This window comes from Quercus robur, chromosome 2 (assembly GCF_932294415.1).
Source record: "Quercus robur chromosome 2, dhQueRobu3.1, whole genome shotgun sequence".
NCBI lineage: Eukaryota > Viridiplantae > Streptophyta > Magnoliopsida > Fagales > Fagaceae > Quercus > Quercus robur.
This window is the reverse complement of record NC_065535.1, coordinates 53,939,826-53,956,919: the sequence shown is the minus strand read 5'-3', so window position 1 is coordinate 53,956,919 and position 17,094 is coordinate 53,939,826. Positions and strand designations below refer to the sequence as shown.

At 37.1% G+C, this 17,094-nt stretch overlaps 1 protein-coding gene across 1 annotated transcript; it reads right to left on the bottom strand.

Moving 5' to 3' along the window:
- Window positions 1–5,622: 5,622 nt before the first annotated feature.
- LOC126700551 (protein NTM1-like 9) lies at window positions 5,623–8,424 on the bottom strand (the record flags this gene model as incomplete). Its single annotated transcript, XM_050398746.1, has 4 exons — window positions 5,623–6,297; window positions 6,596–6,881; window positions 6,975–7,109; window positions 8,182–8,424. Coding segments are annotated over 3 exons (441 nt in total), but the record flags the coding sequence as incomplete, so codon positions are not given.
- Between the last annotated feature and the right edge of the window lie 8,670 nt (window positions 8,425–17,094).

Here is a 17,094-nt window from a genome sequence, read left to right as displayed (position 1 = left end):
CTAATGTGATATTATAGAGTTTTTAGCCACACACACACACAAAAAAAAAAAAATATATATATATATATATATATTTATTTATTTATTTATTGGCGAAACTTGATTCAATGGAGAAATTTAATTCATTCATGTGTAGGCTTCATCTGTGTGTTAAAAGTTAAACCATGACCTTTCCATTGAAACTCTTAATTTTTGGTCTATGTTATATCTTAAAATGCTGCTATAGGGGATTTACTGAGATGTAGGCAGTTTTTTTATTTTTTTAAAAAAACATTAGAACCCAAATAAAAATTAAAAAATATAAATTAGTAGAACTTGAGCCTATAAAACTAGAGCTCAATAAGGAAAAAAAAAAAAAAAAGTTGTTTTGAAAATCATGTTAAATGGCAAAAAAATCCTACATTATAACATGGAGTTATTTGATCTAGTTTTATAAGATGATATGGATGCAAAAGAAGTGCCATTGAAACCATCACTCGTGAGGAATTGTTGTTCCCAACAATTTTGTTTTAAATTGTATAATCTTAGTGCTTAACCAATTGGTATCTATTTGAACATTGAAATTTCATTTTGTGCAGGTCTGATTGGAATCCAAATTGGAAAATTTAGTGGTTGTGAACATGAGATTTAATGTTGGCTTAAAAAAAATTTGTTCATTACATTAAATATTGTGGTTGTCAAAAATTGTTGATGGAGAGTAGAAGTAAGAGTGTGAATAAATAGAAATAAAAATTATTAGAAGTAAATAATCAAACTTTTATTAGATTTTTAAAAATAAATATTATAAATTGTCAACCAGAAGATCATTTTTAATTAATTGAAACGTTTAGTATTGAAATTTCATTTAAAGCTAACTATCTTAGTAATTTCATTTAACATTAAAAAACAAACAAACAAACAAAAAGTAGAAAGGGAAACCATCAATGCAACATTGAACTTTGATCATTTTTAAGTTTCTACGGATATTTCAGATATTCTCTACTTATCGAGGGCATTACGGTCTTTTTTTTTGTTCATTCAATCATTTTTAGTTTTTAGGGTCATTTTTTAGGTTTTAGGGTCATTCAGTCATTGTTTAGGTTCTAAGAATATTTTAATACTTTTTTAAATTCTAAGAGTATTCTAGTAATTGGTAAGAGTTTCGGGGATATTTTGGTCATTTTCAAGTTTTATGAGGTATTTTTGTCATTTTATAAGTTTCTAGGGTATTTAAAAAAATTTCAAGGTTTTAGGGTCATTTTGGTTATTTCAAAGGTTCTATGGGTATTTCAGTCATTTTTTAGATTTCAAGTTTATTATGATCTTTTTTAGGTTCTAAGGGTATTTCAATCACTTTTTTATGTTACAAGGTTATTTCAGTCATTTTTTGGATTTCAAGGTCTTTTAGGTCATTTTTTAGGTTCTAAGGGTATTTCGGTCATGTGTGATTTTAATCCTGCCCAATTTAACGATGAAACTGTCAAATGTGAGAAACAAATTAGGGAATAACCGAATATGGTAAAAGTATAGTCATATGTGATACTGATACTACTTAACGTGACAATGGAACCATCAAATATGAGAAAAAAAAAATGAACCATTAAATGTGGCAAAAGTAAAGTAATATGTGTTGTTGGTATTGCCTATTATGACAATAAAACCATCAAATGTGAGAAAGCAAATAAGAGAACCGTCGATTGTTACAATTTCATTCCTAAAAAATTATTTTATTAAATTAGTAAATTTTACTCACAAAGAAAAAGGAGTTTACAGTCAATTCAACGAGCTCCAAAAATATCAAGCTTCAAAGTTCAAAAACCAAAACAATGTCAAAACATTTGATGTGAGTAAAGCATGAATTTCCGTCATTTTTTATGTTTTGGGGTATTTTGGTCATTTTTAGGTTTCAGTGATATTTTGATCATTTTAAGGTTTCAAATTATTTCGGTCATTTTTTAGGTTTTAGAAGTATTTTGGTAATTTTTAGGTTTTGGGGGTATTTCGGTCATTTTTTTAGGTTTCAAAGGTTTTTTCAGTTTTGGGGAATTGCACAATGTGAAGATGGAACCATCAAATGTGAGAAAAAGTAAGGACGCTACTACATGTGACAAAAGAATTGTCACATGTGATGTTGGAATTGCATAATATGACAATAAAACTGTCAAATGTGAGAAAAAAATAAAAGAACCACTGAATGTGACAAAAGAACTGTCGAATGTGATGTTGGAACTGTACAATGTGATGATGGAACCGTCAAATGTGAGAAAAAAAGTAAGGGAATCACCAAATGTGAGAAAAAAACTATCACATGTGATGTTCAAACTGCACAATGTGAAGATGAAACTATCAAATGTGAGAAAAAAGTAGAATCACTAAATGTGACAAAAGAACTGTCATATGTGATGTTGAATTACACAATGTGATGATGGAATCGTCAAATGTGAGAAAAAAAAAAAAAAAACCACCAAATGTGACAAAAGAACTATTACATGTACTGTTGGAACTGCACAATATGAGAATAGAACCGTCAAATGTGAGAAAAAAGTAAGGAAACCACCAAATGTGAGAAAAGAACTATCACATGTGATGTTGAAACTGCATAATGTGAGAATGGAACCATCAAATGTGAGGAAAAAGTAACCTAATATAGCAAGTTACCTATTAGTGGGTACTATACCCCCCTTTTTGGGGGGGGGGTACTGTAGAATTACCCTATTTATATTTTCTTCTTAAAAAAGTTCCTAAAATATTAAATTAGTATTAATAATTTATTATTGATAATATAAATAATTTGTTTTGCTGTAAAAATCATATAACTTTTAACAATACAAGGTTAGTAAGTTTAATTTTTACAAGTTCATAAAAGAAAATCATTCTATTTAAAGAAACTCTAATAATATAATTTCAACTATAATTTATTTATTAATTATTAGCACATATTTGTGAAAGGATAAAAAAAAAAAAAAAAGTCGTGATGTTTACTATATAAAAGAAAAGAATAAAGTAAACTTTTTTTTTTTGGGAGAAAAAATAAAGTGAACTAAGTTTGAACATGTAGTCTAGTTTGTTTCATAAACTTGAGCTCAACTTTTATTCAAATTGATAGGCCATAAACTGAATGACCCCTTGTGATATAAATTAATTAATTAATTAGTCAAGTTATTAATTAATCAATTTATCATGCAAACGCGTGGTAGCACAGACAAATCACCAATAAACTAATTATGCAACGGAAAATAAATAACACAGTGATTTGTTTACGAATGGGGAAAACCTAACGGCAAAAACTCCACCGGGTGATTTTCAGGTCACCACTCCCAAAACTCCATTATTATCACAATAAGCAGTTACAAGTAAAGGAATCTTAAGTACCTTACCAACCTACAGTTGAACCCTTACCCCAATACCCAATTGGACTTGTTCTGTAGTGAAAGTTGCCCTTTCGATGCACGGCTCCCAAGTACGTGACTAACCAATTGCGCGGATCCTAGTACGCAACTTACTCCTTTGCACGAATTCTAGTATATGACTAACTCCACAACAACCCTTTGATTGTTCTAGTTGATTTGCAGCAGCTTTACATAGAAACACCAATAAGATCTTCAATGTTGGTGCAAGAGACTTTGCTTGCTTACAGAACCCAAAGGCGTACAAGAAACGCAGTAAGAACTCTTTCTTCTGTAGGACGAGGCTAGAGTTTCAAAAAGAAAACCTTATAAAGCTCTCTAGGGTTATGTTTTTCCTTTTCCCACCTCCTTTAAATAGGAGCTTAATGGGCACTCCTATTCCAAATAGGTTTACACAAACCTTGGATTTTCCTAGTCCAATAAGGATTATACAAACCCATAAACAAATAGCCTTTTAGAATAAAAACATTGCTGGCTATAATTTGAAAACCTGTAAGCTCGATCGATCAAGACATCTGTCGAGATTTAATGAATCTTGACAGATCGAGCTTCTGTCAAGGAGGTATCGAGGCCTGCAGATTTGCACTTTTCTTAAGCAGTTCTTGAGTAGTCTTCATGTCTTCAATTTAACCACTTGTAATGATCATCTTGAACCTACTTAGATTTAACCAAATACAAATAAAGTGTGTTTTGTCAAAGAATATGCCAATTACATAAAAATATATCCCCAACACAAATAAATTTAAATAAATAGTCATAAACATTTAAGACTCAGCTTGTATATACTATATAGCCCTACGTGTTTGGCTAGAGATAGGGTGCAAAACTCTCAAAATAAGTACCAAGTCATGGCATCAATTCAAGCGTAACTTATTTCTTGCTGCATATTTAGGAAAATAGAGGCATGGGTTGCTACATCTACAAAATCTTTCACAACAAATTTAATATGGTAATTTGTTACTAATTCTTATTTGGGCTCATCGTTGCCATCATATTTTTACCTACCACTTACAATTCACCACATAAGATTTGTTATGAAATTATTGTGAAAGTGTTGTATCTCTTGCATTTCTCAACGTAAGAAAGTAACAAGAGAAAAGTAAAAAATTTAGGGTGTGTTTGTTTGAAGGTGAAACGGGGTGGATGGAAAACTTTGGAAAGAAAATGAGAAGGAAAACTTTTTTGGAGTGTGTTTGGTTGGGTAGTGTGATGCCCCAATTTGATTGATTGTGTAATGTGTGTGGGTGTGTGATGAGTCCCACATCGGGTATTTACTAGGTTGAACTGGGTTTTATTAACAACTGTAAGGAGCCTCAATTGTGACTAGTCCTTTTGAGGTATAGCGCAGATGTGGCTAGCACTTTTCCTTGGGTCGTTACATATGGTATCAGAGCCAATCCGGTAATCCCGTGTGGGCTCAGAGATACTACCCCACAAAGTGGGCCCAAACGAGGACGTTAGGGATTTAAGTGGGGGAGATTGTGATGCCCCAATTTGATTGATTGTGTGATGTGTGTGGGTGTGTGATGAGTCCCACATCGGGTATTTACTGAATTGAACTGGGTTTTATTAACAACTGTAAGGAGCCTCAATTGTGACTAGTCCTCTAGAGGTATAACGCAAATGTGGCTAACGCTTTTCCTTGGGTCGTTACAGGTAGAGAGGAAGGAAAATAAATTGTGGGATCTAGGTGTTCTCTCCCCAAGCCCACCAAAATGTTTTCTCCCCAAAATGGGGAGAAAACTAAGTAGGTAGTACGTTGCCCCATATGCACATTCTTCAAGTTGTCATATCAAACAAAATAAACTAAGAGTGGACTAGATTCATTGCCTGGTAGAGATGTCTCTTGGAAAATGAGATAACCCTTCGGATCACTGCCAGCTGACCCATCTCTTGTTGATTTCAGGATTTCTTTTGCCTTGGGCAATATTCTGCTCTTTGTTAGACTCAGTAATGGTTTTTTCCTTAGGCAGCTAGCATAAGGGAAAAAAAAAAAATATATATATATATATATATATAACAGCTAGCATACAAGGGCAAAATTTGGTAAATAGTACATTTTTTGGAAAAAAAATATATATATATTGGAGACTAGCACACATTTGAACTTATTTAGTTAGTTGGACTGTTTTTAGAACTCGAGTTTGTCAAACTCGAGTTCCAACCCAAAATCGAGTTTTCGAAACTTGGTTTACTCTTAGATTCATCTAACGTGGAGTTTTTTTTTTAATAAAAAATAAAAAATAAAAAACTACGTGGAACTCAAGTTTAGTAAACTCGAGTTCCATTTTTAAAAAAATTTACCTGCAAGGAACTCGAGTTTGCTAGAATCAAGTTCCAAGCGGGAAAAAAAAATAAGTTCAAATGCATGCTATTTATCCAATATTTTTCTAAAAAGATGCTGTTCAACAAATTTTGCCAGCATACAAGCAACCAGAAACAAAATTTGCTACCTTCCCATTTAAGAACATCTCATTAGAGACGGACAGAATCTATTCATGATGTGATGCGCTGCAGCTTGATTCTCTCACCTCTTCTTGGGATGATACTGCTTTAATTGAACTGCTACGCTTCAATTGGAATCTTCTCCGAGCAGCTGTTTTTCCTACAACGTGGCAGGATCTTCGGTAATTTTTAGGTTTGGAGGCTCTTATCTTGAGAGGAGATTCTAGACTAGATTCTGGACTAACTCTTGTAATGCAACATATGAATATAGGTACATCTGCCGCCGGACTAACAGGGGGAGCATAAAGTCCCAAGAAATCATCATGAAGGAAACCATTTGATTCTTCTCTGTATTGGCCATGGTTAGAAGAGGAACAGTTCCACTTTGAACCATAGACATTTGTCTGTATTCTTTAGGAGCAATATGTTCATTAAACAATGTTGAAATTCCCAGAAAGTGGTCACACTGTAACATATAGAAAAGAGTGGACAAGTTAATTTTCCAAGTTTCCTAAACAACAAGGTCCAAAAGCAGAAGTTGTGAAAGCCGACAGTGCCAGACTGCCAGTAATGCAGAGAGTATAGGTGGTTCACTCATATGGAATGAAAATTTTGAGCTCTGACTTTTTGCACGAGTCAACCTCCTATCCTTTCTGCATTACTTATTCAGATTATTACAATGTTCCTGGTCCTCTGATATAGAGATTTAAAGTTCATTAGCTATGAGATTCTCCAATAGCTGTTGGAGAATATATGTTTTTTACCCGTGCTTGGGCTGTGTCAGTGTCTGTGTCACTGAAGTGCAGTATTTCTTCAGAGGAGTACTCATCCTGGTCAACAAAAAGTGAATGGACAAACTTTGTTTGATCCTCTTCATATTCATTATGATCAAACTGAAATTGCACTTCGCTATGGCCATTGGTAAATGTGGAATCCATGAAAGAGGGTTCCTGCTGATTGCAAAATGGAAGCTGTGAGGAAGAGGCATCATAATTCTGCGGCTGCTGCAGCAGCTGTAGGTTCCAAGTCTTCTTCTGTATGATCATATACCTGAATAAAGAATCGCAAACAAGCAGACATCAGTTCCAAATTTGCTTCTCATGGTCAATATTGGAAATATCCATAAGGCATGCTCCTTTTTACCTCTGGATTTGTAACCTCTGACACTGGATTTTCAAAATCAGAAGCAATATAGCTGCTTTCTTCCCCTTCATCGCAGGTTGTCACTTTAGTTTTCTCATCCATTTTTCTCTTTAAGCGACAGAGGACAAAGGCTTTCTGCACAAGTGAATGAAACTGATATTACTTTGTGGTAGTAAATAACAAAAGTTTCAGAAAAACCAAGAACACAAATTTCAAACATCTAAATCAGAAGCATATACCTAAACTCTTCTAATCACGTCAATCACAGTCTAGGATGACATTAGGTGTCCATCAAGTAGTAGTAATATACTTTCTGTTTAAGAAATGTTAGTTTTTACGGATACAAACAATGAAGTTCAGAATCCCTTGTTGTGAACAATAATGAAGTACGTGAGGTGACGAATAAAATTTCACCAATTAGCTTTATAATGAAACTTAAATGGTCAAACACCACATTTGACCCCTGAAGTTTATCCATTTTTGTAATCTGGTCTCTAAAGTTTCAAAAGTAATAATCAACTAGGTACTTTATTTGACAATGAAATAATGAATTTGAGTGGGGCTTTTATAATCTTATTGTTTTTGTAATGAAATACTACTATATTTTCTAAACTTCTTACGAGTGTCCAAAAAAAAAAAAAAAAAAAAAAGAGACTAGTTTATTTTTTGGGGTCAATTCATTTTTTTTGACGGGGTTAAACTCTAATAAAATTTAGTTTTCATAAATGATAGATAAAAGTTACTTAACACGATTAAATTTTTTCTTAGGGGAAGGGGATTAGCCCCTTAATCCCAACATAGTTTCGTCCCAACCAAATGCTCACTTATTATCCATTTGTGCAGCTCACTTATATTTTTTAAGACAACTTTTTTTCCCCATTTTTATCATAAACATTCTTTGTAGTGTAAGGGCCAAATTGAAACATTTTACATTTTTTATAGAACAGTATAACAATCGAATGGGAAAATTGGGCAGACTTTATGGACCAAATATGGTTTTGACCCACTTATAATAGAACCCATCAACTCGCAACAAGAAAACTCTGTTACCAATTATCTTAAATACATAAGAGTAATCTTCTAATTGCACACACAATAAAACATGTAAAACAAGAAAAGTACCTATCATAATCCCAATAAAATGAATAATTTAACATCATGTTCATATGTGTACCAAATTAAGAGCATTAACATGAACACCACCAACCTGGTGAGGAAGAGTTACTGTTGGTTGATACTCGTGCATAACCCAGCTGGTCCTAACCCCATCATGAACACGACCTCTATGGAACACTAGAGTCTTCTTTGTACCAATCAGATTGTTGGTGCCTTTAGCTTTGATCTTCCTATCTTTACCTGTGACTTTCCAGTACCCGGATTTGGTAGCCCTGTTCGTTCTGTTACTGTTGGAGTTCTTGAAATCTCGGGGACTAAAGAAAAACCATTCTTGTCATCTGACTTGATCACTGAGAACCCTGCACAACCATCATCACAAAAACACCCTTTTTTTTCTTCTTTTTCTTTTTTCTCAACGTCTCTGTTGGAAACACTTATGCAAAAACTCTCAACTTCAATGAATGGTCACTAAGAATTGAATATAATAAACTATGAAAACTAACTATTGATCATGAACAAGAACAAAATAGATTGCAAACCAATTAATTCTTGGAATTGAAGTAAGAGAAAAAACTGTTTTAAAAAAATTAAAATTAAACTTTTGGCACTTGGATCAGTAAGATAATGCAGTACATACTAGGTAAATCCGAAGGCTCCCACTTGCACACATTAACTTCAGGGATGACATGGACTTGGGAGTCATTGCCTTCCATTTTAAGCCTCAGATAGTGACTCACGAGTTCTCCATCGGTTGGCGTCGATTCCATTTGACTTGAAACTTTCCCTACAAGTCTTCTGCTCAGCTTAGTATACAAGTTACCCTGAGCTCTGGCAGAGAAAGAGAGAGGCTGACACGTAGTCCAGGTTTTTTTTTTTTTTTTTTTTTGCTGAAACTTAGTCAAGTATTATACCTATAAAGGTCAATTTTGCAAAATAATATATTTTTAACATTTATTATTTAATTCACACTACTTTGAAATTATTTGAAAATCAAAATCTAGCCTTTTTTTTTAAATCATTATTCACATTCAGAAATGCAAAAAAATTAATTAATTAATTAAAAAAAATATTTTTCATCACCAAAAATCTATTTTATTTATTTTACATTAGTTTAATACTATAATACATTATTAATCATACATCTCATGCTCTATTACCTTGCTATTTAAGGGTCTGTTTGAGATCCGCTTATTTTACTGAAACTGAAAGTAAAACTGAAACTGAAAATTTTTTACTGAAAATACTGTAGATAAAGATAAAAGAAAATGCTAACGAATTCCCTTAGGACATTGGTTAACAATCCATTTAAAGAAAGTTTTTATGGGAAAAGAAAAAAAAAAAAGCAATTAATGTTTTGACAGCTTTTTTCATTTCTTATAAAAGTAGTGTCAAAATTTTCCTAAAATTGATTGTTAACCAATTAAAGAAAGTTTTTATGGGAAAAAAAAATAAAAAAATAAAAAAAGGCAATTAATATTTTGACAGTTTTTTCATTTCCCATAAAAGTGATGTCAAAATTTTCTTAAAATTCGTTGTTAAACAATGCCCAAAGAGCACTCGTTAGCATAACCCAAAGATAAAAGTTAGCTTAAATAGTATAGTGAAACTTATCAATAGTACCAAAAAGTAAAGTGGGACCCATGAATAGTACTAAAAATAAATTGAATAGTAAAATAAACTGGCAAAATTAAGCCATGCCGAATGCACACTAAATATTATTATTTTTTAATTTTCTTTACAGTAATATTTTAATAATACATTCAACTTCTCATACTTAATTCTTTTAGTAAGATTAAAAATAAGTAGGTGTGGAATAAAATAATAATATTAAATTAAGATATAGATATTACTACAATAAACATCTATAATGTTAGCAAAATTCAAAATATCTAGCAGTAGGCCTCCGTTTGGATACTAATGAAAAATGAAAATTATTTCACTATTCAGCTTATTTTTATTACTATTTATGGGCTCCACTACATTTTTTGATACTATTCATGGGCCCCACTGTACTATTTTAGCTAATTTTTACCTTTATCTACAGTACTTAAATAATAAGTTTTCAATTTCAACAAAATAAGTGATATCCAAACAAACCTTAGGTGTGGTTTTTTTTTTTCTAAGGCAGTTGGTGCTACAATAAAATGCAAAATAACTAAGAACAAGTTTTAGAGCATCAAATGGAAATGCAGTAAAATCCTATTTTTAAAACTTGAATTAAAAAAGCTGCTAGATACCTAAATATTATCAACATAATATCAATTTAAATAATTTTTATGAAAACAATATTAAATTTTGTCATAATATGAATATTGGAATTAAAATATCCAATAAATTAGGTTCTATAAAAATTCAAACACAAAAAATTATATTGGCCAATGAAACACAAATAATATTATCTTTTTAAGGACAATTAATTTAATGCAACTATATGTTTAAATTTGTTTGAAGAACCTAATGTACTATGACAAGTGATTTGATAAAATATTGTTCACGTGTGAGCTTTTAATAATCATTTTACGGCAGTTATGAAATTATATATGGGTTGAGGAGCGAGAATTAATTCCCCAAATCGATTGTCAAAATTGGTCTATATTTGGCACTTTTTAAACCAAAATTGTGGAAATTTTTGTTGTTCTTTTTTGCAAATAATAAGTGTAAGGACTCAATTTGTAACGATCCCCAAGGAGTATTGGGTTCGAACGTTAAAGGCCCAAACAATAAAATTTGTAGAGAGTGGGCTAAAAGGCCAGGCCTTGGTTATCGAACAATAGGTAGTCATGGTGTTCATGATAGTTGCACAGAGGTGAACTGAGCTTGTCCAATAAGACTTTCTCTCCGGCACGGCCTGAGTGGCTTCGGTCATTGGACCTTGTCCGAGGAGCTTAATGTTCTTATTATTCCTTTTGCACTAGGTTACAATGGTCCAAGAGACAATACATAATGCTCTTGTTTTTTCTCCTTCCCCCCCCCCCCCACTTTCCCGTGGATGAATTCTTACATTATATAGCCCCTCTCCGTTGATCCTGACCATCCATCTGTTGATCAGGCAGGTAACTACTCGAGTGCTTATCCCATCAGCCGCCTTCCCCCACTTTCTGTTAGTTGCAATAACCGAAGCCACACTGTTCAGGGGTCTTTTCCCATCAATGTGGCCAGGACGTTTGTTGGCGCATTCAATGCGAAGGTGACAGCTTTTCCTTGAACCGCTCCCACACTGTACCCCAGTGCGAATTCTATTGTACTTGTCTTTTCTTCTGGGAGCTCTTTGGGGGCTGCCTTTGATGGCGTGTCGTTCTTCCCTTCTAGGTTTTGGGATGCCAAGGACAAGATCGTCCTCGGCTACATTTCTAGGCCATTTGGACTTTTGCTGCATGTCCTCGGCAACGTCTCTCCTCGGCGCGGGTCTTGGACCCTAATGTATAGTGAGTTGGGGTCACAAATTCTTTGGCCCCATAATAGCCCTTCAAAATCCTGCTATTCGACTCCTTGGACGGAGAGAAGGGTTTTGATGGCATCAGGTCTCTGTCATGGCTTGTCAATCCTTGTCATCTATCAATACCGTAGCCTCTTCGTCTACCCGAGACACATTCCTGGCGCCTTGGCATGTGAAGCGCGTCTTCATTAAATGCGGGCGGCTCTGTGCTTCCCACGTTCTGGCGCACATATCCTGGGTTCAATCAAACTTCCATCCAAACTCAAGTCTCTCTCCAGCACAAAAAGCCCGTTCGAGGAACTTTTCCTCCTTTCTGTAACTTTTTTGCTCTCACTAACTCGTGCTTTCTCTCTTCTGGGTTTATTTTTCTCTTGTTCCTCTCCTTCTCCCGTCATCCCTTGAGTCTATTTAGCAGTTTCTAGAGATGGTTAAATTAAGAGAGTTGGTTGAGACCGAAAAGGCGATGGAAAAATTTATCGCCAACTATAGGATACCTCTTAATGTGGGTTTGAGGTACTGCAAGGAGGGGGAGTGGCATCTTAAGAGAAGAACGGGCGAGGTGGTGATTCCCCTTCTCGCCTTTATAGAAGTGGGTGTGAGAATCCCCATGGGGCTGATAATGAGGAGTTACCTTAGGCATTTCCGATTAGCTCCCACCCAATGCGCTACTAATGTGTTTAGGATCCTGGGTTATGTCGACGCCTTAAACAAAAAAATGGGGTTAAGACTAACCCATCATGACGACGAGAGACAACAGGGTTCGGCTAATCCAGTGCCTCCCCAAGTCCAGCAAAGGATTGAACAAAGACTTTCTTATTGTATTTGGGGAGTGGCACGATGGCCTTCCTTGCCCAATTGTGGAGGGAGAACCAAGTGAGGTGTAGAGAGTAGAAGGGGGCCAATCTTTTGCGCCGTCTTAATTTTGTGTGGTTCAGTTATTAACTATGAACATGCTTTCTTTTTGCAGATCCACACGCCTTTCACCGACACTTTCATCTGATCAACCAGGAGGATTTGGAGACTGTTCTCAAGGCGACGGTTTTTGTAAACGAAGAGGATGGTCAAGTCAGAGCCGCTCATAAAATCTTAGGGAACGATTCCATCCAAAAGTCATTTGCCGCCCCAAAGCACGTGATTAGAGCTAACGATCCTCGGCTTCAGAAAATCACTGTAGTCGAGCACGGGTTTTTGATCTCTGAAGGATCTCCTGTCCCAGAGGGCATCCCGTTGGCGGGCTCTTCTCCGTCCTACCAAGCAGCGGAGGACGAGGGTGATTTGGTTCTATCCGAAGAAGGGTTCAATGTATTTGATCAGGCTGATCCATCCGAGAATCCTTCCGGTGATTTGGGTGACCCTGACTTGTCCGAGACGGAACTGTTGTCAGTGGGAACATCTTCTCGAGCTAAGATGGGTGTTAAGAGGAAGCCCCCGACCAGCTTGTTCGACCTGCTTGAGGGCCAGCTGGGGAAGGGTGCATAGGGAAGGTCGCAATACAGTGTTCCAACTCCCCCACCACAGCCCCTGCCTACCCAGACTAGGCCTTCTCCTTCCCGGTCGCAGTCACAATCTCCCCGACCCAAACTTCCTGCCCTTCCCCCATCCATTCTACCTCCTCGGCCTGAGCCCACCGACCCAAAAAGGAAAAGGAGTTCCAACGGTAAGGAGCCAATGGACGGGGGGAAATCCTACTCCTCTCGAGAGGAGGACGAAACCCCGCGAGCTCAAAAACAGTTAAAGATTGGGCATCAAGGTCAGGGGAAAGGGGTCTATGCCTAATCTGCGCCCAATGCTTGGCTTCCTGCCCCAATGCTCCACAGGGAGCCTCTGATGGAAGATGCATCCATGAGGAGCTTCCGAGATGGTGAAGGTACTTATGTGGCTGACGCGTTGGAGAGGACCCTGCTGCTCCCCATTGACATGACCGAGTTGAAGAATATGAGGATGCAGGAGGTTTTCCTCAGCATGAAGAGGTACTTGGGCATGGTAAGGCTCCTAATACCTATGACTCCATCGACCTTTGCTCCTAGATTTTCATTCATAATGTGTTTGTTTCAATTAGCAGGCCGTTCAGGTCACCTATAGGTTGGAGAATGAGGCTAAGGGGCAGAGTAAGTCCACAGAACTTGAGCGTAATAAGCATATAAAGGCTGCGCAAACCCTTAAAAATTCTGAGGCTGACCTCGCGAAGGCCAGAGAGGACTTGAAGGAGATTACCAAGGCCAGGGATAGTGCTGAGGCAGGCCTGGATGGTGCCCAAAAATAGGCCGAGGACCAGAGAAGGTGCCTACTTGCTGCCGAGGAGCAATTGGAGATAGCCAAGGAGCAGATCTGTGATTCAAAGAAGAAATTGACCGAGGCAGAGAGGGATAAGGGTGTTGCGGAATGGGCCAGGGACGAAGTTGTGAGGGCCAAAACAGAGGCTGAGTTTGCCAAGACGGAGGCCGAGACCTCCAAGGACAAGGCCGAGGATGAGGCTTACAATGCGGGGGTGGCTGATACCCAAGCCACCCTTAAAGCTCAAATCCCTGGTGTATGTAGGCTATACTGCTCCCAAGTTTGGAATGAAGTCCTCAAACGAGCTGGGGTGGAGTCTTTGTCCGACCTGTGGAAAGCGGAAAAGGTGTACTATTCTCTAGCCATCTGTGAGACCGCCTCCGCCAGCTTCGAGGCTGTGAGCGCTCCGCAAGAGACTGAGGCTACTCAGCCAGAGGCTGCTTATCTCATTCTCACTCCTAACGAGTCGACTAAGGGAGGAGAGGTTCATGGGGCGACAGAAACACCTGGAAGTCTGAATCCTGAGATGCCTTAGGAGGCTGCCAAGTCCACAATCAATGCTCAGATCTCTGATGCCGAGGAGCCAGCCCTCTTAGTTCAGCCCCTTCAGGCCATTCCCCTTGCTGATGTCTCCGGGGGCCTTGAGGCTAATCCTGCTCGCCCTCCCCAGGAAGGGGATGTCTCTCAGGGTCCCGAGGCTAATCCTGCTCAGCCTCCCCAGGAAGTGGCCAAAACAAAATTGAAGAAGTAGGAGCCCTGGCCAACTTTTGTATTTGTTTCTAGTTTAGCTGTTAATTAGTTTCTCTTTTGTTTTGAGGACCTTGGAATTTGCTTGTAATTAAACTCTTTGACCATATGTATGAAATTCCTTTCTTCCTTTTTCCTTTAAATTATATGTTTGTTGCCCTTATCGATATTTACTATTACTGCGAATCTCATGGTTTTTGAACTAGTTATCTTAACATGTATGAATGGTTGTGCATATGATATATTTGGGATCACATACCAGAATTCTAACTTACCCGTGCCCATGGGGCGTTGAATTTGTGTCTAAACATACTTCTAGGAAGCTAAAGGCATCATCCGAGGTGCCGAGCGTGCTCTTTGGCCGTGTCTGGTACTTAGATTTTCTTGGAGTATCTAGTTTCCCCATAGGTTTGAGTCTAAGGACCATGCAAGACCTTGGTTCTGTCCAAAACTTATATTTTCTTAAAGTAGTTGGTTTCCCCATAGGTTTGAGTCCGAGGACCATGCAAGACCTTGGTTCTGTCTAAAACTTATATTTTCTTAAAGTAGTTGGTTTCCTTATAAGTTTGAGTCCGAGGACCATGCAAGACCTTGGTTTTGTCCAAAACTTATATTTTCTTGAAGTAGTTGGTTTCCCCATAGATTTGAATCCGAGGACTATGCAAGACCTTGGTTCTGTCCAAAACTTATATTTTCTTAAAGTAATTGGTTTCCCCATAGGTTTGAGTCCGAGGACCATGCAAGATCTTGGTTCTGTCCAAAACTTATATTTTCTGGTCCCTCGGGGATTAGCCTCTTTGCATGTGTGTGGGGCATAAACTTGACGTTAGAAGCCCCCTAGAACTGCCCGTGCCACTGGCACTTCAAAGTGTAGCCTTGAGTGGGAGCTGAGTTAGGGCAACAACCGCGTGTTGCTGGAAATGATGGAGGGGCTTTCACATAGCTTGCACCATTGCCAAAACTATTTCTTTCGAGGGACCCTTATTGACAGGGGCTTGATCTTACCATGACTAACCACCGCCTGCGCCAACGCACAAGCTTTTCCCACAGACGGCGCCAATTGTAAGGACTCAATTTGTAACGATCCCCAAGGAGTATTGGGTTCGAACGTTAAAGGCCCAAACAATAAAAGTTGTAGAGAGTGGGCTAAAAGGTCAGGCCTTGGTTATCGGACAGTAGGTATTCATGGTGTTCATGATGGTTGCATAGAGGTAAACTGAGCTTGTCCAAGAAGACTTTCTCTCTGGCACGGCCTGAGTGGCTCCGGTCATTGGACCTCGTCTGAGGAGCTTAATGTTCTTATTATTCCTTTTGCACTAGGTTACAATGGTCCAAGAGACGATACATAATGCTCTTGTTTTTTCTCCCCCCCCCCCCCCCCACTTTCCCATGGATGAATTCTTACATTATTATCCCATCAGCCGCCTTCCCCCACTTTATGTTAGTTGTAATAACCGAAGTCACACTGTTCAGGGGTCTTTTCCCATCAATGTAGCCAGGACGTTTACTGGGGCATTCAATGCGAAAGTGACAGCTTTTCCTTGAACCGCTCCCACACTGTACCCCCGTGCAAGTTCTATTGTACTCATCTTTTCTTCTAGGAGCGTTTTAGGGGCTGCCTTTGATGGCATGTCGTTCTTCCCTTCTTGGTTTTGGGATGCCAAGGATAGGATCATCCACGACTGCATTTCTAGGCCATTTGGACTTTCGCTGCATGTCCTTGACAACGTCTCTCCTCGGCGTGGGTCTTGAGCCCTAATGTATAGTGGGCCGGGGTCACAAATTCTCTGGCCCCACAATAAGTTATTCAAATTTAAAATAGATAAAATCAAACTTAAAATGAATTACGTTACGAGAAAATTAGGTAGATTAATTATATTATTAATTGAAAAGTAGATATTAGTAAAATCTAAATAAATAAACTTAATTAGTAATTTTCATTTTTGGAGAGATAGAAATAATTTTGGGTTTTTTTAGAAGAATAATTTTGCATTTTAAAAGAAAAAGAAGAATGATTTTTTAAATGTAAAACTTTATAATAGTATATTTTAAATAAAAAAAAGATCCCTTTTGGAATTGTTCTCTTTAACCAACAATATCGAGCCACCCTTGACATCATGCGCTCAAAGATTCATTTGATGTAATCTCCATTTAATTGTATTCAAGTTTTTTCCCCCTTTTTTAATGAAGAATTATATTCAAGTTAAGTGTTCGTTTGGTAAAGATTATTTTTACCAACTTATTTTACTATTCAGCTTTTTTTTTTTACTATTCATGGATCCCACTATATTGTTTCAGCTAACTTTTACCTTTATCTACAATACTTTCATAAAAAAAATTTCAGTTTCAGCATAATAAGCAGATCCTAAATGGACCCTTAAGTTTAACAAAGCTACCCTTATACTTGCAAAACTTGGCAAACAATGGAAAGGAGGAGGGAAATGGGTGTTCTTTTCTCCATTGGTTTAATGCGCTCAATGTAAAGAGAATTTTTTTTCTTTTTTTTTTTAAATACAACACAATTTCAACATATGATGTTGTTCCATA